General features: G+C 43.4%; 3 protein-coding genes across 4 annotated transcripts; all 3 read left to right on the forward strand.

Moving 5' to 3' along the window:
• The first annotated feature begins 178 nt into the window (after window positions 1–178).
• rx1 (retinal homeobox gene 1) lies at window positions 179–5,860 on the forward strand. The gene is made up of 3 exons (XM_076153343.1): window positions 179–568; window positions 2,293–2,546; window positions 3,511–5,860. Exons 1-3 carry the CDS (start codon window positions 259–261, stop codon window positions 4,036–4,038), a joined length of 1,092 nt encoding a protein of 363 aa, XP_076009458.1. The 5' UTR covers window positions 179–258; the 3' UTR covers window positions 4,039–5,860.
• A 3,561-nt stretch (window positions 5,861–9,421) lies between these two features.
• On the forward strand, window positions 9,422–13,898 carry LOC143003079 (fizzy-related protein homolog). Of its 2 annotated transcripts, none has more exons than XM_076153564.1 (14): window positions 9,422–9,606; window positions 10,125–10,242; window positions 10,461–10,571; window positions 10,683–10,746; window positions 10,847–10,977; window positions 11,117–11,199; window positions 11,307–11,490; window positions 11,588–11,653; window positions 11,755–11,857; window positions 12,232–12,416; window positions 12,548–12,781; window positions 12,883–12,987; window positions 13,101–13,193; window positions 13,279–13,898. In XM_076153564.1, the coding sequence occupies exons 2-14, from the start codon at window positions 10,174–10,176 to the stop codon at window positions 13,318–13,320; spliced, it is 1,470 nt and encodes a 489-aa protein (XP_076009679.1). In that variant the 5' UTR covers window positions 9,422–9,606; window positions 10,125–10,173; the 3' UTR covers window positions 13,321–13,898. The 2 variants fall into 2 exon arrangements, with proteins under 2 accessions (XP_076009679.1, XP_076009681.1); XM_076153566.1 differs by lacking the exon at window positions 9,422–9,606 and adding an exon at window positions 9,633–9,822.
• A 338-nt stretch (window positions 13,899–14,236) lies between these two features.
• haus5 (HAUS augmin-like complex, subunit 5) lies at window positions 14,237–20,616 on the forward strand. The gene is made up of 19 exons (XM_076153003.1): window positions 14,237–14,585; window positions 14,685–14,747; window positions 14,878–14,910; window positions 15,162–15,186; window positions 15,286–15,418; window positions 15,802–15,961; window positions 16,062–16,155; window positions 16,781–16,872; window positions 16,965–17,019; window positions 17,126–17,253; window positions 17,339–17,420; window positions 17,518–17,672; window positions 17,766–17,928; window positions 18,131–18,211; window positions 18,458–18,603; window positions 18,901–18,997; window positions 19,725–19,863; window positions 20,003–20,135; window positions 20,346–20,616. The coding sequence occupies exons 1-19, from the start codon at window positions 14,488–14,490 to the stop codon at window positions 20,446–20,448; spliced, it is 1,980 nt and encodes a 659-aa protein (XP_076009118.1). The 5' UTR covers window positions 14,237–14,487; the 3' UTR covers window positions 20,449–20,616.
• The last annotated feature ends 3,335 nt before the right edge of the window (window positions 20,617–23,951 follow it).

A 23,951-nucleotide genomic window follows, 5' to 3' on the forward strand; every position in this document is an offset into this window, starting at 1 on the left:
ATGCATCTGAGATAGTTTGATTGTTTTAAATGCAGCATTCTTTATTCTTGATTATGTAATTATTCAAAAGTTAGAAGTATTTAGTAAGGTGTAACTTCTGTAGGTTGAGTTTCCTTGTTTCCTCGTTGCTGTGGGAGGAAGGCCGTTTGCAGGCTGGGCGTCTGTTTTCCCAGGCAAACACAGGAGCTGGGATGTTTACCTTCAGTCTCTTACTTAAACAGTTTTCCTCTTGCTGTAGGTCACCGCCCAGACGCTCAAATGCATTTATCACTGGATACCATGAGCATGGTGGACGACAGCTGCCTCTCACCCAGCAACTACCACGAAATGGGGAAAGGTGGAGGTGCGGCTGCGGGGGGCCGCGTCCACAGCATCGATGTCATCCTAGGTTTCAGTAAGGATCAGGACCCCATGCTCAGCCCCACTGGGGCCCCGGGGCCGCAGAAGGTGGTGGACATTGACATCCTGGCAGAGTCTGGGAAGCAACAGGAGCCCTCATCTCACCCCACCTACAGCGGCCACCTTCCCTCTCTGAGAGACGGCAGCACGGAGCAGCAGCAGTACCATGGTGAGTCAACATCAACCAACAGGTGCTGATGCTGCATAATAGCTGTGTGAGCTGGGGTTAAAGGTTTGAATTAGAGCAAATAAACCTTATTTTGTTACAGCGACTTTAGGATATGTACACTCTAATGAATTTAAAAACCAACCAAATGAATACAACACTGGCCATAACTTTATAACAAACTGTCTGCCTGTAACTTCTCATGCTGGACTGAGATGATTCTGATCTTATTTGAGGTTTTAAGACAGCAATAACTAAAGAAGCATGGAATCAATCAAGCAAATTAAATATACTTTAACTGAACTTTCTGACGCAGGATCAGGGGCCTCTCGCTCAATCATCTATTCCACATCAGTCACCACGTTTGGACTATGAAATACAGTTATGAAGTTTTTTTTTCTTCCCCCTTTTCAATGAGAGGTGATCTGAGTCCACGCGCTCAATCCCGTCTCCGTGTGGAATTCTCCTAATCTTCCCCTCTGTGCAGATTAGAATGCACAGTGGTTCATTATCGCTGCATCTCAGAATCTGGTTTTTCATGTTTAATCTGGAGCCGCTTTCACACACACACACACACACACACACACACACACACACACACACACACACACACACACACACACACAGGATCTGGCAGGTGGCTTGGGATTTTTGTGGCGAAAATAATCACAAATGTGTTTGAACCGGAATCAGAGAATCCAGCTTTTTTCGGGATTAACAAACATCAACAGCAGTGACATCATCTTGTCTTTTGTCCAGCTCTCCCCTGAATGAGCTTCTTCTGTTTTTCCTCTCTCTGTTCTGTCGCTCAACCCCGTTTAGTGCTGAGATGTTGTGCTGCTGATAAACAGTGGGCCGCCTTCAGACGGGCGGCTGTGATGGCTGACAGGCCGAAGAGCTGGTTACTGAACCAGACCTGACCTCTGCCTTTGTCACAGCACTGCAGCCTTTGTCATCTCCGCTTAATGAGAAGAAGATAAACGAACCCCCAAAATCTTTGCTCCTGTTTGTCAGTTAGGAGAACAAAACTCCCCGGCTTCTGTTCCATCAACAGCATTCACAGAAACACTTCAACACACACAGGCGGTCACTTAGTTCACTGAGGGGAATGTTAAAGATCACTCCAGTATGTACATAACAGTGGTGTCGAAGGAGTGTGTGTGTGTGTGAGCTACAAATCATTACAAGATAGAGATACAGATATTAAAGAGGACATGCATCTCTACAGGTTGAAGATTTCCCAAACTCCTTCCTTTCTTTAAAAGAACACTAAATAGTAAACACACCTGTCGTTCTAAAGCAGCACAAACTGTACTGTACATGTCAAAGAACCCTTTAAACTGAACATACTGTAACATTTAGCTAAGTTCACACACTTAGTTGCATCCATGATTTGCCTGAACATATTGACAGACCTGTTGGTTTCTGTTGATATATGTAAACACTTAGTTGATTGCATCTCTCTCTCAACACTGACTCTAAGGGAGAAAGTAAACAATGAGAGCAGGGTTTGTAAATGGGATTAGGCACGTTTCTTAGGTTCACTGAGGAGACTGCTTGCTTCACTGACCTACTGTAGGCCTTTGTTACAGGTGTCAAAGTAATGTGTGCTCTACTGGAAAGAGAGCCACGCATTCTCCGTCCTGCTAACCCTTCTGTTTCCCTCTGAATTTGACAATCAACGCTAAATCTGACAATAATTCCTTCCCCCTGTGTTTGCTCCGCAGACTCTGGCCTGTTCACCAACAAGTGTGACGCAGAGCTGAGCGAACTGAGGAAGAGCGCGGAGAGCGACGAAGGCAAATCTCCGGAGTCCTGCAAAGACGAGCAGCCCAAGAAGAAACACAGACGCAACCGCACCACCTTCACCACCTACCAGCTCCACGAGCTGGAGCGAGCCTTTGAGAAGTCCCACTACCCAGACGTGTACAGCAGAGAGGAGCTGGCCATGAAGGTCAACCTGCCTGAGGTCCGAGTTCAGGTAGGACCATCAGCAACATCACAGACTATGACATCACATCTTAACAGACAGATACTCCTGATCTATAGTGATATGATGCTCCTAAGATATTTTGTACAATGACTTAAGGTCTGGTATCGTTATGAAGTTGTAGACTATAATATGTAAGGTTTGTTGTTTTGTGCTATTGTTGACTCGGGCACAATTGAACAAATTTCTATCTTACCTGTATGTCGCGGGGTTCTTCCTCCAAACTCCACAAACACCAGTCGTAGTTGGAAGATATTGTTGATGTTGTTTATTACCAGCCTCCAAGGCACACGTTTACAGTTAACCCTCAGGCCAGGCTTAGCCTAAAGTTTAGGCTAAGCCTGGCCTGAGGGTTAACGTCTGGGCCCTAAACGTTAGACTAGACAAACACTAAACAGGGGGATGTTGTTGTCATACTTGTTTTACTTACTTAGACGTAGTTTGAAGACGCTCCAGCACCAAACAGGGAGGCACCGTTAGTTCAAAAAGTCTGAGTATGTAAACGTCAGCACTCACACACCTACTGTCCATGCACACATATGCTTACATGTGGTAAAGTCAGAGTCTTAAAGAGTGCAAGGGACGAGAAAGTGCAGTCTTAAATCGGCCTCAGCCATCTTCAGCAGGAGCTTAAACTAAGGCGGCAACCTCAGGCCTGGCAAGAAGCCAGCTGGATTTATCAATGTGAGGTTAAAGCAGGACAGAAGTGTTCACATTCAAACCTGTCTGGTTGCGGTTGCAAGAGATTACTCGCCTGCAAGCGGTGTAAGAATGTAGAGGCACTCGTGGGAAACTTTTCAGCTCCATATCTGTTTAATGACGTCACGTGTGAGTTTGTGTAATGGTCTGGTGGTTTGTTTGCCTGCTAATGGAGGATGGATCATAACTGTACAGTCCAGGGGAGGAGCACTGTGTCGCCACCCTCAGGTTGACTTCATTCCATTTTCTTCTCCAGGTTTGGTTCCAGAACCGCAGAGCTAAGTGGCGTCGACAGGAGAAAATGGACGCCAGCACCATGAAGATCCATGACTCACCCATGTTGTCCTTCAACCGACCACCACCTGTTCACTCAAGCATGGGTCCAATGAGCAACTCCCTTCCTCTGGACCCCTGGTTGACGTCCCCGCTCTCCAGTGCCACACCGGTCCACAGCATCCCCGGCTTCATGGGCCCGGCTCAAGGTCTTCAGCCCAGCTACCCCAGCCACTGCTTCCTCAACTCCTCCCCTCATCCTCCTCCTCCACCTCCTCATCCTCATCCTCATCCTCATCCTCATCCTCATCATCACTCTCATCCCCACCCTCATCCCTCCATGACCCAGGGTATGCAGAGCATGGCGCCCCCTCCGTACCAGTGTCCGGCTCCCTTCTCTGATAAGTATCCTCTGGAGGATGTGGACCAGCGCAGCTCCAGTATTGCTGCGTTGAGGATGAAAGCCAAGGAGCACATTCAGTCGATGGACAAAACCTGGCAACCCATGTGATTTACAAATCTGCCAATCCATGAGATTAACAACTGGAAAGGGAGATACTGGAGTTGTGTCTTGACTTGTTGGGCAGAGTGACATCATGAACACTGAATAGTAGCATCGTGGTCTTTGGAAAATGGAATTTGAACAAGAATTTGTACTTTTTTTTCACTTTTTACTTTTGAAAATACACCTGAAAGAAACAAGGAGCAGAAGTGAACTCTCATCTCTCTGGACTCTGAACATTGGCAGTGTGTTGCAGGCAGAGTGTGAAGCGTGTGAATCTGTAACAGGCTGATATTCGGTCACAACCACAGTGATCACATTTCATGCCTGGTATCCCTGTGAGGGGAAGACAATCAGAAGAGAATCTCCTAAACGGAACACTGCTGCGGGTGTATTCTTCAATTACATGTCATTTGATTATTTTACTCCTTCCTCGCTCTAATTAGTTTGTTTTTTTACTAATTAATCCAATTGTCTTATTTCCATGACTCAGCTTTGGTCACAACACGAGAGCAGCTTTCAAAACATCCGCGACTGCGATTGGAAACTACTTCTCTCGCTCATTTATGGAACAATAACAGATATTTCATTGATTCTCATATACTTTGCTTCTTACAGGTTGGATTTAGTGTTTGTACTTACTGGCTGCCCACTTTATTTGTTCCAACTGGAGGAAAGTGACACACGTTGACTCGTTTCATTTAGGCACAAGTTGTAAAGTGGAGTCGGAATGATTATACCAAAAAAAAAAAAAAAGATGCACAAACGCTTTAATGAAAGAAGTAAAAGGAAGAAAGAAGTGAGTGAAGTGGCTGTTTTCTTTTTGCTTGAGTGGCTGTTGGAGGAGAAAACCTGTTGGCAGCTCGGTGTTGGGTGGTTGTGAGTACGTGCAGCGCAGCAGAAAGAGCCCTGTGTGATGTGTCACCCCACATAGTTCACTCTTTGTTCGGCACAATTGATCCAAGTGTATCCTCTTTGTCTAAAATTGAAGGGGGGAAACGGTCTCAGGCTGCACTAAATGGGCCCTTGTAACCATTTTTCCATTTTTTTTCCAGCCTGTGTCAAATGAGGAGAAACATGGATTGTAGCTCCTCTGGGTCATTAGTGACACAATGTTGCTCCTTTACCATCTGTCACAGGGGGAAGCTCTAATTGTCTTAAAATTAGAGAAGATTAAACTTAAATTTAAACTTAAACACACAGCAGAGTAGATAGAGAACTCCTGTATACAATAGCTTAGTGTTTTGGATTTAGATATAACAGTGGCATCTCTGAACTGAATGTTAAAGTCTAGTTACTGAACAAGAGGGAGAAACAAATCTTTCATCTTAAAGTGCAATTTCAGAATCCTTTTTATTTTTATATTTTTCTAAAGGAAACTCATTTTTCCATAACCGCTCATTCCATTGTTGAGATGTTTCACTTTCATCTGATGTGAGAGTTGCAGCATCCCACAATGATGACATCAACAATAAAGACAGGACTCATTTCTGCTTCATCACAGAGGGAAAAGCTCAGTTTGACATTTGCTGCTCACTGTCTGTCCTCATAATGTTGTAGTATTATTATGTAATGATGTGTAGACACAGTATTAGTATGACACAATGCTGGGACCTCGCTCCCTGAGAGGACTGCCTGTCACAAAGTCAGCATCTTTAGGGTGCAGATAAGTGATTTCTGGAGCAAGAATAAGCCAAAGGTTAGATAATGGACAAACATGGAGCAGATGTTTGACAGTCTTAGTTTTTTATGTGAAAATGCACAGATTTTTAAAAAGAATTCCTGTCCAGCTCTTCTAGTTGAGTCATTGTTTCCTTTTATTATGACTTTGTCTGGGACATTGATGTACATATTCTGGAAAGAATGAATACTGAAAATAAATCTAGTTTGATAGAATGTGCGTCCCCACTCTGTCCTCACTGCTGTGCTCTCATTCCCACACATCCAGTCGATCTGAAGTTCAATCCAAGATTACAAAGTTAGTCATTATCATCTGACATACATGGATGGAGACATGTTCTTTCTTTTTCTCTAACACCCTGTCCCTCCCTCACTGTCATATAAAAGCTCTTTCTCTCTGTTTACTCCTCCCTCTATGTCTATGTGGCAGGGTGCCAGGCTGTTAGGAAGATGAGTCTCCAATCAATCAGGGCTTCCCAGGGGGGCCTCTGACCACAGGGCCCGGCTCCCTAATTGCCCCCAAGAAGGGAGGCAGGCGGACCGGCCGGCGAGGCCGCTGTAACACATGTTCATAGAGGGACGGGTGCCGCTCTGCTTGCTGCTCTCTTCAGACTGTGAATCACTTTCTTGGACAGATGGAGGTCTGGATGGACCTCAGTACAAAAGCATATGGGTGAGCCAGGTGATGCAACAGGGCCTATTTGATGCTCTCTGGCTCTGTTTATGGGTCCAGAAATTATATACTATTTCCAATTTTGTAACATGAATACATTAATTTTCATATTTTTAAGTCACATCTTAGTACAATAAGAAAAACAAGACCTAAAACCTAAAAGGATCCTTCAGATGTGTTTTCCTGCTAAGGCTTTGTAAGACTTAGTGGAGCCAATCACTTTCACCTGTTGATTTGTATTTACAGGATTTTGCCTGCGTGGTTTTGCCCAAGCACAACAAACACACCGGGTGGATGAAAGAGAAATCCTTTAGGCATCTTCTTTGGGTATAATCTATAGGAGTAGAGCCAAAAAATTATGACAGAGCAGAAGAAAAAAGATGGAAAGGAAGGAGAGAGGATGTAGGGAAGGAAAAGTGAAGAGGAAAGAAAAAGATAAACATTAAGAAAGAGATTAAGAGAAAAGTGTGTGAGTGAGAGAGAGAGAGAGTAAGAGTGGGGGGAGAGAGAGAGAGAGGGGGAGAGGGAGGGAGGAGGGTGGGATGGGATGGCTGCTCACTAGACTTAATGATGCAGAAAATCCCCCAATTAGAGCGTTTTCCTGTGTTGCAGGATGAGTTCAGAGCAGGGTCCTCTGACAGCCCAGGGATTAGCACCCAGGCCGAGCCGGGTCCAGGCGGGCCTGAACAGACACTGACTGCCGGACGGCTTGGCACTGCTCAGCTGGGGCTGGGTTCAGGGCCGGAGTCACAGTCAGGGGCCAAGAAGGCATGCATTGAGCCGGAGTGAGTGGCACAAAGAAAAGCATGGGAAAAAAGAGCATCAGATCAGCAGGATCTGGAAAGTGGTGGGAAGTTACACTCCTCAATACAAAACCTCCATGACTTGAGTTACATGTGAGCCAAATGAGACTTCAGCGACTCTTGTTGTTGAATCAAAAGTCCTCTTTCCTTTTGTCTGACTGATTTGTGTCTGTATATGATTTCAACGCTGTCACAGCAGCTCAGCGTCAACGCATCTCTTTTGTCACAGCGTTACATGTGTGCCCATGCAGAACATAACCTAATCTATTTTGGACATCTGGATTGTGGAGAAAAATCAATCTTGTCCACATCTTTGAGGTCAAACAACGAATGACAAGATGACAAAAATGCCTGGAGTTGCAGCTGGTGGTTTCCAAACAGGAACATGGACGTTTCATCCTCCTGAGTGGGTAAACGGGGGGGAAAGGCTGAACGGCAATCTGGTGTTTACCAAATATTAAACTAAGAGGTTGTATTCCCTGTGAGGATGTCAGATTTTAAAGTTTAATATGAATCACAAATAGGAGTAAAACTGTTCCAGGGGAAGCCGTAGCTCACTTCTTTACCATGGTTGCTATCTTCATTAAAGACAATTGTCAAATGTCCCTAATGACTAACTAATTAATTGTGCAATCTATTATTTCACTCCCACACCCCAGTAGATCTGAAAGGGCCCCGGCTGGAGTTAACAGTCTTATTGGAGAGACGCGTTCCTTGAAAAGGATAATAAGGGAAAATAGCGGAATTAATTGGGTTTGATTAAGAGAGCTTTTCAATGGGACACAGCTTTCTCGCATGACATAATTAGAGGTCAGTGGAGTTGGGGGGGTGCGAGTGGGGGATTTGCCTGTTGGCGCCAGTGTTATGTGGGTGTGTCTGTGAATGAGAAAGACAGACAAGCAGCCAGGGGGAGAGACGTAGAGAGAGAGGGGGGAGGCTACTTTGTTCACACTTGTAGAATAACATGTTGTATATCTGAAGTTGTTCTATAAGTTCACTCACCAGAACACACACAGTGAAGTTCACCTGTGGCCCAGTGTGTGCTTAGTGTGTGATTATGATCATTACACTACACGTCTGTCACCTGCATTAGAGGCTCAGACATGTTCTATAGCTGCAGGGTCATTAGCAGTACATTTCATAATATACACCTACATGTTATCTATAAAGGAGATCTGATATTGAAGTGCAGTCACTCTGTTTTTCGATGAGTGTGTAACACATAAACACACTGGGAAACACACACACACACACACACACACACACACACACAGATAAAAAAAACAACGTTATGTCGCAATCCAAAAAAGGAGGAAGGGGATGTGCAAGTCACCAGATCAAAATTATGTAGTTTGTTGTCACTACGATGAGATTCTTGTTGTCTGAGCTGTTTTCCATCGAATAATGAGCCCAACATGCTTCAGCTGAGTGAAACCTACTTAGGTCATTGCATTCATCTCCACTATACAGCACTGTTGACAACAGTTACAGCTGCCCCGGGTCTGGAAAATAGATCTAGTGCGCCACCTGCATGTGGCACTTGGACATGACTCGATATTTCAGCTTTACGTACTATATAGTCATATACTTGTACTTCTTCTTCTTCTTCTTATACTTCCTCTTCTACGTGCTTTGACTTGGATAAGCAACAGAAATGTAATGTGCATATAGGATTTTTATCTACTATGACCTTTGAATGGACCACTGCACTCCACCGCCTCATTCATCAGATTCAACCTTTGATTTGTTTTTGATGTAACGGTTGAGAAGTGATGATATTTAAAATATCACTGACATGTGGAAGACTGAAAGAATGAATTTACAATGACCCAAAAAAACATCGCAAAATAACTGAAAAGCTAAGTGGAAAAACAGCAGTGTGTTGGAAAACCATTGTTGTTACTCACCTGTGAGGTACAAATATGTCAACGAAACAAACTAATTCGTTAGAATGGAGAACAATGTTAGGTTTACCAGTTTGTTTTATTTACTTCTTCTTTTCATGTTTAAGTTATTACATATTGAATGTTTGAGCAACCACACTGATAAACAGAAATCTAGGATGTGTGTAACCTGAACGTCTCTTCCAGCGAGTGACGCTGATACCACAGTAAAATGACCAACTTCTTCTTTAACATGAAATTCCCCCAAACCTTTGTGATTGCAACATTTCAATGAAGAAACCATTTTGAATTTGATGTGTGTGCGCAGGAAAATGTAGCATTTCCGTGTTTTGATTTAACAGCTGTACGTCATCGGGGTACAAAACTCCCACAATGCACTCATGTCCTTTAACCTCACTCTTCCCTTAAACTGCTCAACCAGCGTTACCCCGCAGAGGGGAACTTAACATATTCCGCTACTTTCCATTTAATATCGTGGTGCTTTGATATCGCGGGCGCGGCTTTTCAGAGACTTACGGTAAGGACGCTGTCGTAACTAAATGTGACTGAGCTGAGCTAGCTGCTACTAGCTACTTAGCCACTTCTCATTAGCCTTTCTTTGCGTCCTTCTTGCTTCTGCTTTCGACAGGTTCAAAGTTGACAAGTAACAACCAAATGAATACTTTGCTCTTCCTACACACCGAACCCTCGCAAGTTTTCATGAATTTAATTTAATCGAGACCACACGTGACAGGTAAATGTCAAGCTATGGTCTTTATAAGAAGAGAGCAGGAGAGTTTCACCATGCAAATAATGAAACTTTGCTCAGTATTATCAGGTCTATTCAACCGAGTGTGCTGTTACCTTGTTAAATGGTCCGCTTGGAATAAATAAAGTGTATTTAATTGTATTGTATCATAATCGTAAACCTAGAAGGCTTACTTTACAGGACACAGCTTCATATCACAGTTCTCTGGCCAATCTAATCTTCCTTTTGAATTCCCATAACATTTACGTTGACATTTTAAAGATTTTCCCTCTTTTCTGATTGAACAGGTCTCTGCCCACCCGGCCTGTGGCTGTGGACTCGGGATCTTTGTTCAGGATGGATCCACTTTATGAACATCGCCTCCTGCGACATATCAACATTCAGAATGACAACGTGAATCCTGTTGTGAGTCCTTTCTTCTCAGTTCATCTCCACTCCTAATTGATGCTGAAAATGTTGGATGAATTAACAACACACGGGGAGTAACAGATCCAGTGCGTGTAGGCTTGTAATGTTGTATGGGTCAATCTCCATGACCTTTGCACGTCTCCACACAAACCTTAGAGCAGCTGTTATAAAGACACACTATTGATTAAATACAAATACATTGTTGTGTAATTCAGAAAATCTGGACACCTGCTTGTTCTCCGCTGTCCTCACCCACGAAGCACGGAGACAGATTCATTCCCACCAGAGCAGGAGCCAACTGGAGCATCAACTTCCACAGGATCAATGTAAGCTGCACGCTCTGTAAATTCATATTTTAAGAAAAGTGTTGAAGTTGATTATGTGTGATTGTCCCGTCTGAAAAATGTCAAAGTCAGTGACGTTATCTTTTCTAAAAGGAAAATGAGAAGTCGCCAAGTCAGAACAGAAAAACAAAGGATGCCACTTCTGATAATGGCAAAGGTAAACAGAAGTATCAGTTCATCAGTAATCCAGGAAAACAATGCTTTATCAATGTATACATCTGAACACGGTGTGGTGTGTGTGTATCTTGTGCATACAGCAGATGGGCTGGCCTACTCTGCTTTGCTGAAGAATGAGCTGCTGGGAGCCGGCATAGACAAGATCCAGGACCCCCAGACGGAGGACAGGCGCCTTCAGATCACCACCCCTGAGAGGAGTAGCCTCTTTAATGTGTGTACACTCCTTTTCTTTTTATATAATAGTTACCCAGCACGTTGCTCTTTACTACCAAAGACAACAAGAAGCTCTATTATAATGTCACTGAAGCTTTTGGAGTTTAGCCTGATCTCTTTCTATGTCTACTCTGCAGTATTCTATCAATACCAGAAGGTCGTCACGAGATGATGGCACCAGCATCTCCCCCTACTCCCTGTCTGCTGTCAGTAGCAAAAGGTAAGAAACACATTTTAATAATCTTCTTGGGCACATTGTAGACAAATTTGAATTAAATTTGCATTCTGATATTAAGTTTCCATAATGTCCTGTGTTTCCTGCTTAAGTCAGAAATTGTTGCGTTCTCCGAGGAAGCCGACTCGAAAGATCTCCAAGATCCCCTTTAAAGTCCTGGACGCTCCCGAGCTGCAGGATGACTTCTACCTCAACCTGGTGGACTGGTCCTCCCTCAATGTGCTCAGTGTGGGTCTGGGCACCTGTGTTTACCTGTGGAGCGCCTGCACAAGCCAGGTGTTTGTTTACATCATTCTTTTATTGGATGTGAAATAAGTAAATATGATTTTCAGTTCTGTGATGTAGCAGCTCACCCAACTACTGTGTTGCTCAGGTAACAAGGCTGTGTGACTTATCAGTGGAGGGAGACTCGGTCACGTCAGTCGGCTGGTCTGAGAGAGTGAGTTGTCCTATATGACTTCCCAAACATTTATTGCCTTAAGTGAATTGTTGTTGTATTTTTGTTGTTGTTAATGAGAGGACTCTGCTTCTGTTGTTTAGGGCAGCCTGGTGGCAGTGGGGACTCATAAAGGCTATGTACAGATCTGGGACGCTGGTGCCGGGAAGAAACTCTTCACTCTGGAAGGACACACTGCTAGAGTTGGTGAATATGGATGATATCATTCTTTTACACAACCGCTCATATGACAGCCCAAGTACAAAAGCTTAGTAGTCGTTTTAGAAAGGGATTAGGAGCATTGCCTTGAAAACCATAATGGGACGAGCCACAATGTGAGCAGAATCCAGATAACAGCGAGGCGTGTTGATGTGAGCTGTAAATGCCATCATCAGCCGTCATGATGCAGATAATATATCTGGCTACTGAGATTGCATTTTGATACAGAGTGTGAAAGACGCCTGTGGGACAACACCTAATTATTTCTGTCATAGAGGTTTAATCTGAGTCACAGTGCAACAGCATCTTTTGAGAGTGATGGGACATAAATTAATCTTCGTTCTGGTCGTGTCCGTCGGCAGGAGCGTTGGCTTGGAATGCAGACCAGTTGTCTTCGGGCAGCCGCGATCGTATGATTCTTCAAAGGGATGTACGGACGCCTCCCCTGCAGTCAGAGAAACGGCTGCAGGGACACAGGCAGGAAGTGTGCGGCTTAAAGTGGAGCACCGACCATCAGCTGCTCGCATCTGGGGGCAACGACAACAAGGTACATTTACTGGCATAAGAGGTGACAAGTGAACCGTCAGTGATTAGTGGTAATACATTTCAGTTGCATGGAAACTGCATCAACACGCCTTTGTTCTAATGATGCCCTGTGCGTTTTATTTGTTGTGTTAGTTGCTGGTGTGGAACCACTCCTCACTTAGCCCAGTGCAAACATACATGGATCACCTGGCTGCAGTGAAGGCCATTGCTTGGTCTCCTCACCAGCACGGCCTGCTGGCATCTGGTGGCGGCACTGCCGACCGCTGTATTCGATTCTGGAACACCCTGACCTCCCAGCCGCTGCAGTGTATGGACACAGGCTCACAGGTTTGTAACCTGGCCTGGTCCAAGCATGCAAATGAGCTGGTAAGTGACACGAGATTCCTGTAATTGGACTGTGGTTAAATATCCATTTGGGACCATTTCTTTACATATCTGGGAAGTCTTAAGCCGCTCTGTTTTTCCAGGTGAGCACCCATGGATACTCACAGAACCAGATCCTGGTATGGAAATATCCGGCCCTCACTCAGGTGGCCAAGCTCACGGGACACTCCTACAGAGTCCTATATCTGGTCAGTGTGTGTGTGTGTGTGTGTGTGTGTGTGTGTGTGTGTTCTCCTTTTTATTTTGGTGTTCTAGAACTGTCAGAAGCCTCATAACTTTTATCTTCCCTGTCTTTTTTCAGGCCATGTCCCCAGATGGTGAGGCGATTGTCACAGGAGCAGGAGACGAAACCCTTCGCTTCTGGAATGTATTCAGTAAAACACGGTCAACAAAGGTGAGACAGCTCTTGGTTTGGGACAGCATTCAGTGGATCTCACATATCAAAATGACTAACTGTGTTTTCAATGTTTTTGTTTCAGGAATCTGTATCAGTTTTAAATCTCTTCACCAGGATACGGTAGCTTTGCAAATCTGTAAAAGACTGTAGTGAGTCACTACAGGACCGTGTACTCACAGCTTTGAGATGGACAAGTTTTGATCCCAAAGGACATAGCAACAAGGACAACGGATCCAACTTTATTTTCCATGCTAACAAATACTTTAGGGACTCCTGTGTTGCCTTTTGTGCGCTCATTGTGAATGTTTTTGGGTGTTTTTTTTTTTCCTCCCTATTTTAAAAAAATGTAACAGTGGGTTGATTTCCATGTATTTTGCATTTTTGTATTCTCTATAAAAAAAGAAATCATGAGCCTTACATAACAATATTGCCATGGCATTGTTGTCATTATAGGTTTTGAAATGTGGAGAGAGCATCAAGTTTTGTATCAAACTCAGGTTTATGTAATTTAACAAACTTGTAACACAGAGAATTGTGAAATTGTCTTCAGAAGAAAATGACACTACATGAGATGACTTAACTTTTATTTGCTAAGGTGAATGCAGTATGTGCAGGATATTTACTGTGAACCTTATTGTAGCTTGGCTGAAATCATGTGGTTAAAAAAAAAAAAGATTGTGCCCCTGTGGACAGAGGGTCTAATGCTGTGCATCTAGACATCTACTACATGATTGATTCTGTGTAGTGATGGGATTAACAAAGGGTTTAATAAAACTTGAACTGAAAAAACTGTCTGATTTATGTCTACATTTGAATATTTAGATTTGGAACTTTTACTCTGAAATCATAAGATGAAATTTATGTACGCATTGTAATTACTTTTCTATACGTTAGGGTAAATAATCCACATTTTCAGGTTTATTTAGCTTGTAACAGACTAAAATGTTACTATTTATTTTCTGTACTCATTGTTATACTAGTTCATGATTTTGTCGGTTCCGGTCATTTTTCAGAATGACCCGCTGGGGGCGCTGTCTCAACGGAAATGCATGAACGGAAATGGCGGAAAGTAGCGGGAAGTTGAATGTTTGTTTTTGTTTTTTTAGAGCAGACATTTTCTCAATAGTCAGTCGAGTTGTGTGCATTAATGGATATGTAGGTATTTTCAACAACAACAACAACAGCAACATCGCTAACGTATTGTAGCAGGCTTGCTGACAAATGTACGCGGTTTACTAGCTGGGTCGAGACAAGTTGTTGTTCACTTTGCTGCCCGTTACCGACGGTGAGAATGGCGGACGGGAGTCTCGTCCGCGAGCTGAAGCGATGGGCGACAGAGGAGTTCCGCCTTTCTCCGAGCAGTCTGCCTCATGACAGCTACTTCAAAACGTCGGTATCTGCTTGTTTTTCATGTATTCTGTTTTTGTGTTTTACAGCAGCTAGAGTTTACAATTCCTCACAACGTCAATGTTTGTCTTTGTTTTGCAGACTGTGTGTTGGCACAGGGAAGTCGATATGGAAATACGTCATTCATCATGTTTTTCAGCAGAGGTCAGTCTTGCTTGGTGATAGAAACATGCCCGGATGTAAACCTCTCGTTCACATATTCAAGCATCCTCGATCTCATTTAGTACACAATGATGGCTCATCATCTCTTTAACCGTCTCCTCTGATCTTCCAGGAATGTCAGGATCGTGCGTGGTAATCTTCAATGGTATCCTTTCATCTTCAAAGTCACCGGTGTCTCTAAAAAAATGTGCCTGACAGATAAGCAGCATGTCAGATATTCATCAGTCAGACATGAGAGACTCAATATTTGGGCCAGCACATATTGGGATTTGAATATTTAACCTCTTGCTCGCCACTGAAGTCTCTTCTTAACTCTACTCTGTCACTGAATGTCAGAGATGAATGTTGTATTGATTTAGCAACTCTGAAAATCTCCTTAACTTTATGATCCTCAAGGTACAAAGTGCTTCAAGACAAAGAGGTATAACTTGGCTCATGTAGTATGTAATTTCTAATTAAAGCATGCATGCCAGTTGTATAAATGTATGTGATTGTGTCTTCTGGTGTTTTCCATGCTCAGTCGACGCAGAATGAGGGCCAGAGCGAGGCTGCTAAGAGGAGAGAGCTGCAGAGGAAGATAGAGCAGCTACGGGATGAGATCGGTCACCTGGACTCTCAGATCAGCGGGGCACAAGAACATTTGGCCACTCAAGGTTAGTTCACACAGCGATAGGGCAGTGAACTGCACTGTGTCATTCCTTAACAACAGAAAGAAGCAGAAATGTATAAAGAAATGACTTGTTTATATGCTGTTGGTACAAACTGCTCACATTTATCAAAAGTCCCCAATTTGCATGCAGAATTAAGAATTAAAAATACATTTGCACCAAGATATAAACTTGATATTTTGTGTACACATTACACAGGAATTCTGAAATGTATACATTATATCTTGTCCTCTACCATTCTATTATCTGTATTCCCAGATCCTTGAGCTGTTGTTGGGCTCAATGTCCTCCTGCTCTTTGTTCTCCGCTGTGCTTATGTATGCGTGAATATTTGATGTTCAGTGTTTTCTTGTATCATTATCAAACAGAGCAGTCCATCAGTCATAAGTGGGGTCAGGTGGAGGACAGCCAGCGCAGGGAGCTCCTTCTACAGGCCTTCAAGAAGCGTTGCATCATGGGCCGCAAGGTGCTGTCTGATGACACCCAAAATATCAATGAACACTGCCAAGCCCTGGAGCAAATGAACAAGTAGGAGCAAGAGCTAGAAACTGAAGTACTAACGCAAACTCAATGATGTACACAAACTGTATAGCAGATAAAAACTGTCATGCCCTGGTTTGTGTTGCAGGAAGGCAGAGATTGAAGTTCTTTTCGAGAATAAATCTTCCACCAGTGATCGTGGCAACCTCAACTCCAGAGGCACAGCAGAGGCTCAGGTCCTGGTAAGTGATTGAACTAATGATCCGTGTGTGACAGTGGAGCCCAGCAAAACACAGGAAGAGTTATGGACATTTTTTCAATAGTAAAGTGTATTTCCTTCCAATAATGTTTATACGTAAGAGAGGAAATGCCATAAAGAAACAAATAAAGACTATCACAAAAATGATACTGATATTGTCGCACCTGTCTCTAGCTTTTCATTGTATTTGATGTCGAGCTGTTTGGATTCAGCATCAGCATATATGTCCTACTCGTGACATCAAAACACAAACACATAAGGAATGAAATGACAGGTGACAAAACCAACAGAAAATGTGTGCAGACAGAAGACAAATGAATGCTGAAAATCACAGCATTTGCCGTTTTAGGTGGGAACTGGTAAAGTGAAATGAGCTGATAGACCGCTGTTACAGCAGATAAGCTGGAGCTCTTCCTCTGTGTAATCTCTATGTTCACTCTTAATAATACCTTTGATGTATATGCACATTTATTCAATTTATTATTCAAAATATTTAAGTTTCTCTCTTCAGATCTTATTTTGATGGGAATGTACAGCTCTCCTTTAACACACCAGGTCTAACAGATTCTGATGGAAGCAAATGATTCTTTTGTGTGTTTTCCCATTAGCGTGAAGTCAGAGAGCTGTGTAACAACAGAGTGCTGTTCTATCAGTCATTGCAAGAGAGTGAGCTGAAAACGTCACACTCTGCAGCCAAACAGTAAGACTACTACACTCTTTGACAGACTGCATCAATTATTTTTCAGAATGCACTCAGCTTTTCTTTGAGTTCACCGTTTGTGTTTTCCTCAGCATGACCCGAGAACAGAGAACTGCCGTCTTTCACTACTGGCTGAGTGTTGTGGAGGTTCGTGACAACTTGGTCGACTTTTGCTACGCCGCTTGGTCTATATTCCATTTGAATATTTGCATTTTGCGCTTCATTAACCTGTTGTTGCTCTGTCATCTCTCAGAACATGTTGGGCAACTATCCTCCCAACCAAATCCTCTCCACGCTGCAGTATTTAGCTTCCAGGGAACAGAAGGAGCTGGAGGAGAAGCTGGCCTCTCTGGATGTGACGCAGGATGTGACAGCTCTTCAGTAAGACCCAATTCATTTATTATTATTAGTGTTCTGTTCTGGAAACGCCAAGGAATTCCATATTTATCTTGCATGTTAATTGTAGGTTTCGCTATGAGAGTGAGCATCTACTGGACATCTCAACAGAAGAGGAACATGAGCTTCCACCCGTTAAGATCCTTTTACAGGTGCTGCTCAAACACATTAACACAAGTATTCTGAGGGTTTCTAATAGTAAGTGTAAGTTTATCTGTGTTTACTTCTGGATGGTCTCTGTGTGTTCAGGCCGCATGGGAGGAGGTGGAGCAGAGTTTGGTGGAACTGGTCAAGACTCGCTCCAGGGTCCAGCAGCTCCGACATCAGTTGCTGATCAGCAGGAAGGAGGCTGAGGAGGAGGTGTCTGGCCTCATAGATGACCTCCAAACTGATCCCCTGGCACTGTAAGTAATATTTGCTCACTGGACTTGACAAATACTAAATGGATTGATTTGTGTAAGGGAAAGAATTTACAGGGCCTGCTTTATTCCTTCCAGGTCAGCACTAGAACTTGAACTCCAGTGTGTGATGCAGGCCGCTGCCCGGGATCACATCAGAGAACAATGTGTTAAACTTGATCAGCATGCGAGAAGTCGACAGGAGGCCCTCAAAAACCTGCAGAACCAGTGGCAGAGCATCCTGGACTTTAGACGCCTTGTGGTGAGTGGACGATATGAAACCTTGTGACCTCTCTTGAATAAAACAGTTTCTAATCCTGCAAAATGTCATTATCATTATGCTTTATGTTGTTTCTGGAAATACAGTATATGCATGTGCTCCTGATGTACATCTCATATGGTTAAACATGGGGAGAGATCAGTCAGTGTATCTCCACTAACATGTTTTCCTGTTTTGTCTTCAGGTTCTCAGACAAGAGCAGATCAGGGGTCTGATTAAAGGGAACTCGACGGGAAAGACGGAGCTCATCCGTCTGCACAGAGAGGTCTGGATGTTCTCCGTGTGTCTGTGATCTTTAGAGATAGTAGAAGGTTTTGTTCACGCTGTCCATGCACCTTGGCGTTTGTGCTTCAGCCATTGCTTGATGGAAGCACCGCAGCACTATTAGTGTATTTTTATATCTCCACTGTAACTTAAGTGTAGCCAGCATTGTGCCAGTGCCCAAAAGCTCCACATGCTTCAACCAGCTTTGACTACTGAGCCGTCAATCACCTTCCCCGTCTGTTTTCAGTTGGAGGAATTTGTCCAGGGCAAGCTGGTGCCACATTTCAGTGAGGTCGTCACTGCAGCCAACAAACATAGGAACTCAATTTCCCAAGAAGCCAAACAGGTGGGAGCGGTGTCGCTCAGCGCTCTGGACCGCAGGACTATTGAAGGGTAAGAGAGTTTCTTAGATCAGCCGTTCAATACATAATCAGTGCTTATAAGGCCAAAGACACTCACTGCCTCGGCTCACAGTCTGTCAGACTTCCTTACTCATGTGGACTTTGCTGCATATAGTAATGAATTAGTAACCAATTTACAAAATGTACCCATTTATTAGAGTACCTAATAGTAAGAGATGATCTAACTGTGGCTCCTGTTGAAGAGAAATGAAAGCTCTTGACTCTCAGTGCTGCATGGGAAAGAACACATTTCATCAGACTCTTGATTATGTTTTTGTTTTGTTTCCAGAGTGCAAAGGATCCCTGTATCTTGGATGTCCATCCATCGCTTGCAGTCCCCGTCTTTCAAGAACTTGTGTCTCAGCATGGAATTCCCACTGTACAGGGTGTGTGTGTGGAGATTTTCTTTATCAATGGCAATTTCTTAAAATAATGACAGGAAGCACAAACAAAACTTAGAATTCCTCATCAACATGTGCTGCCATCATAATGCTACTAGCAATAATAAGGCTAGACTAACAAAGTGATGTAATCAGGCAGAAAAGCTATATTGAGGCCACATAAAGATACAACAGTAAAACTACAGAGTTAGTGATGTCATCTGATGAACTGTGACTGTAAAGGACACGACATATGAATGATGTCCAATGTCATTAACCAACTGTGACCTCGGATAACATCGTGACATAGATGATGTAATTTAAGTTCATCAAAGTTACAACGTTGCCTTTAAGGACGTTTCCTCTAACAAGGCTCTGTCTCAGCATTGTACAGAGCCTAGAGGATGTACTGCTCCTTCAACTAAACAGGGGTTTTAATCGCCCAGCAGAATGCCAAACTCATCTCTTCCCTCTAGTTAATCCAGACTAATGAAAATAATGTTCATGAAAAGCAATTTCACTGCACAAAACCAACAGCCTTGTATTCTTTAGGGTGCTGTGACTTTGCTCCATAGGGATCCATGTTAATATATTCTCCCAGTGTTATACCTCCAGGATGCACAGTTTGCTCTTCCACTGGCTGGATTTCCTTTCATAAAACTTTTTCTCTGTTGCCTTGTTCTCTCACCGTAACACAGAATAATTTTTTTCCTGTGCCTCCCACCCCCTTCAGGCTCCAGAGGAGTTATGTTCCCAGGCTCGCTCACGACAGCTCGAGTTGCGATTTCTCCGTCAGTTACTGCGACTCCACTCTGCCACGCTGAAGAAAATACAGAATGAAGAGGCATTGCTCCATTTACCTGATCAAAAAGGTAGGAAGCGCTTTGAGAGGGAAACTTTTTACACCCTTAAACTTGGAACAGTAAGTAAGTAAGTAAATCAAACGTTTACCATAGATGATATCTAATCTAATCTACATGATCTCTGTTGTTTATCCTCTATTCTTCTTAGCTCTGCTGCTTAGAGTCCAGGAGGAGGATCAGAAACTTCTGATGTCTCTGGTACCAAGAGTGCGAGGCCTCACCCAACGGTGTGCACAGGGCATTTCCTACGGGGATCAAGTCAAAACTGCCATCTCTTACTGGTGAGACAGATTTCTGAAGTAGATGATGTCGTGCTTATTTATTACTTCATAAATAGAGTAAAGGGACTGGTGGCATTTTTGGAGTCTAGTTTCCTGTCCTGTAAGAACATAAAGCTTTGTTTACAGCCTGTCTCTTAGCTAAGCTTATCTTCCAGCAGTTACATGTGCCTGTCTTACTGATTAATGTCACTGTTTTATGTGTTCTCGTAGGTGGGATCAGCCCGCCCAGCACGCTCTGCCTGAGGCCTGTAAGGGAGGACTAACTTTACAACAGTGGCTACAAAGGTGGAAACTAGCTGCCAAAGCCTCCTAGGAATCTCCATGTTTGACGTCTTTATGAATGGTCAGGCTGCAGTACCTGACAAACGCAGCCATGCTGTTTGAAGGTCAAGATTGATATCAGGTTTTTTGTTTAAATGAATGAATTTTCCTAATCAAGTATACTAATATGAATGCTCATCAATAAATAATTTGAAATCCAGTTACCTGTCATTGTCTTCGTTGAAATGTACATAAACACGAAGTGGACGTCTGTCCAGCTGCCTTTTGTAGGTCAGTATTTTAAACCGTGCAGCATCGGAGCAGCATTTGACTTTACCTGTGTGAGGAAACCATCGGTCCCGCTGTGATTAGTCACTGCTGCGGCCCGCTCTGTAGCAGATCAGGTCGTTGTGGGCACAGAGGACTTTGTAGTGGTTTTGTATGGAGTAACATTCACAACATTGTTCTTTGTAGCAGTGAAGGGGGTGTGGAGCAATTTGACTCTTGTGAACAACCGCTCCGCCCCTTTTTGTGCGCAGGCGCAGTAGATTTTTTCACTCTTTTTTTTTTAATGTTTCACTCCTACTCGGGCTTCCGGACGCCAAGACAGACCGCTGCCGCCGAATTCAAAGAGACAGGCGATAGTTATTTTAAAATAAGATAAACGACAACCATTGTCTCGGTTTATTTTCCGAGGCTCCCTTTCTCGGCTTGTTTAGTTCGTTGGTTATATTGAATCAAACTCTTCGCGGATAGCAGCTTAATTGTCACCAGCCTCCACTCTCTGGATTTTCCGTCCTTTTCGCGGTGCACCCAGACTGCCCAGCCAGCCAAAGTAGGGGTTGCTGGCAGGTTGGCTTCCCGATCAAGAGGAAGGTTTGTCGGCTAGCCAACAACTGGAGGTACACCGACGCTTCCCCCTCTCTGTCCAAGTTGTGGCAGTGGCTTTCGAGCCTTCTGTCGCCGGGATAATGACGAAGATTCAGGCACACAGCACCACGAAGCAAATAAACCAAACATAAGACAAGCCTTATGTTATAACACAAAAGCAAGTGCAACAGCAGCACTTCCAGAAACTGAAGGTAAGACAACGGACACGAGAGGAGAGGAAAAAGTCTCAGGGAGTCACAACCGTTTTGTTAGTCTGAAGCACTGCTCGGGGATTTGCAGCTATTCTCTTTTTTTCTCTCCGGTAACGCTGAGAGAGGGTAGTGAAAGGAATTGGCTGGCTAGCTGTTAGTTAGCTCGTTGGCCTATTAAAAGTAATTCATCGCTAAACATACGATTACTGGCGTTTAAGGATAATGTGTTGGAAGCATTGTTTCATCATCATTATTCGGGCTTGTGTTCGTTTGTGTTGTAGTGGAGTTATTATGGTTGTTAGTTAACGTTAGCCGCAGCCTCTTCAGATGTTTGTGACAGTGCTTTTGTGTGTTTTTGGAGCTTGTGGACGCTGTGAATAAAACTGTGGGGGTCCAGTGAACGAAAAGCAGCTTCGTGGTGGTTTTTCTTGCTTATTTATTTATTTATTTCTCCGGGCAGTATTGCTAACTGAAGTGTTTGTTGGTTCAACACTTTTTTCAAGGAAAAACCCGCAAACCTTTAGCTCCTCTTCTGCGTTAAAGAGTCCACAGAGGGGTTTTTAGCGGTGTTCATGTTACTGCGGGCTTCTGGCGGTGATTGTAAGTCCCCCATGAAGCTCATTATGAATGGGGACAAAATGTAGCGACGGATCGTAAGAGTGGTGTTCAGGCCATTGTCCTGCTCAACACGTTATTTATTCTATTCACTACATTTAAAGGCTACTGTCTCTGATCCGCTTTAGGAAACACTACTGCGGGATATCGGAGGTCAAATACGAAGCTGACGTTTGTTTGTTGCATTGTTGTTTTTCCGCTCTGTTTAGGTTGAAGATGCCTTGTCATATTTGGATCAAGTCAAAATCCGTTTTGCTAACGATCCGGGGATATACAACAAGTTTCTGGACATCTTGAAAGAGTTCAAGTCACAGAGGTAACACCGATGTGCGAGCAGCCGACACACACACACACACACACACACACACACACACACACACACACACACACACACACACACACACACACACACACACACACACACACACACAGAGCTTTAATGATCACTTGCATTAAACATTATGCTGCCCACCACTGCTCAGCTAAGACGTCACTCACATAAGACTGTACTCAGGCACAAAGGTTTAAATATACGCTTTAACAGAATGAGAACATTTTAAAAAAATCAATTTTTTCAATTGTGGCGCTTGTGTGTGTGAAATTGCACAAAGGATACCTGCAGCACACATTTACCACTAATTTAGATTTATATGGATCACAATGTAATCACCTCTTCTAACATTCAACTAATAACGTTGGTTTGTTCTTCTGAATAGCATCGACACCCCGGGGGTTATAAACCGCGTGTCACAACTCTTCCATGGGCACCCGGACTTGGTCTTGGGCTTCAATGCCTTCCTACCGCCGGGGTATCGGATAGAGGTCCCCAAGAACGGCATCGCTTTCCTCCAGTCTCCATTCTCTTCCCAGGTAAGACTCTTTCTTCAGACATTTTCCAGCCAGTGTCTTTAACATCTTAAACCCTAAGAGCTCTTCAGCCTGTCTGTAGTTGTTCAAATCCATAGAACTTTTGTTGACAAGATCCTATAGTTTGTAACTCAACAAATAGTTATGTTGAGTTGCAGGGTTAGATTACAGCTGAATTATTGTTTCTGAATCAGTTAATTAACTAAAAGATTATGTGATTTAATGTTCCACTATTAAGAAAACAGTGTCTAACAGGTTTGAGTCATGTGTTGTTGTATTGGACAGCATCAAACTGTATGGTATCTTCATCAACCTCCAATATTAAAACTATGTCATTATAATGGAAACACAACTGCAGCATCTAAAGAGACAATAGAATTACATCAACAATTGTAAATGCTAACAAACTGAGCATTTTGTCTTCACCAGGGCTAATGTGTGTGTTTGTGTGTGTATTCAGTTAGATTGTTCTGCTGCACCTGATTTAGAATGCTGTCTTGCATGTGAACAGTTGACAGAATGTGACTTTATAATAGCACTGCATCGCCACACTTGAGTTGCATTATTACTGTACCCACTGGCTACTTATCCACTTAGTTTCAAATCATCTCGTTCTTAGCAACGTAGAGTCTAGATAGCAAGTCATCACTGAAGTAGTTCCTTTTAAAGCAACCTACACACTTAATTGGATAAATGGGCACAGACAAAGCAATGTCACATAAGATACACTGCGTTAGTCTGCATCCTTTTATACCAAAGAGTCAAAGAGGTCTATGGATTGTGTCAGATTGCTACTTAAGTCTTTTCATAACGATACATGCATTAAAATATTGTAACCACAGCTCAAGTGAAGCGGCTAAACGACCGTGTTCCTTCTCCGTGTTGTCTAGGTGTCCCCGGGCCAGCAGGGGAAGAGTCCAGCCACCTCTTCAGTGACCACAACCTCAGGTAGCTCGTCTGCCTCCCACGCTGAAGCTGAACCGGCCCAGAG

This window comes from Genypterus blacodes, unplaced genomic scaffold (genome assembly GCF_046128005.1).
Source record: "Genypterus blacodes isolate CSIRO-AG114 ecotype Tasmania unplaced genomic scaffold, CSIRO-AGI_Gbla_v1 ptg000058l_1, whole genome shotgun sequence".
Taxonomy (NCBI): Eukaryota; Metazoa; Chordata; class Actinopteri; order Ophidiiformes; family Ophidiidae; genus Genypterus; species Genypterus blacodes.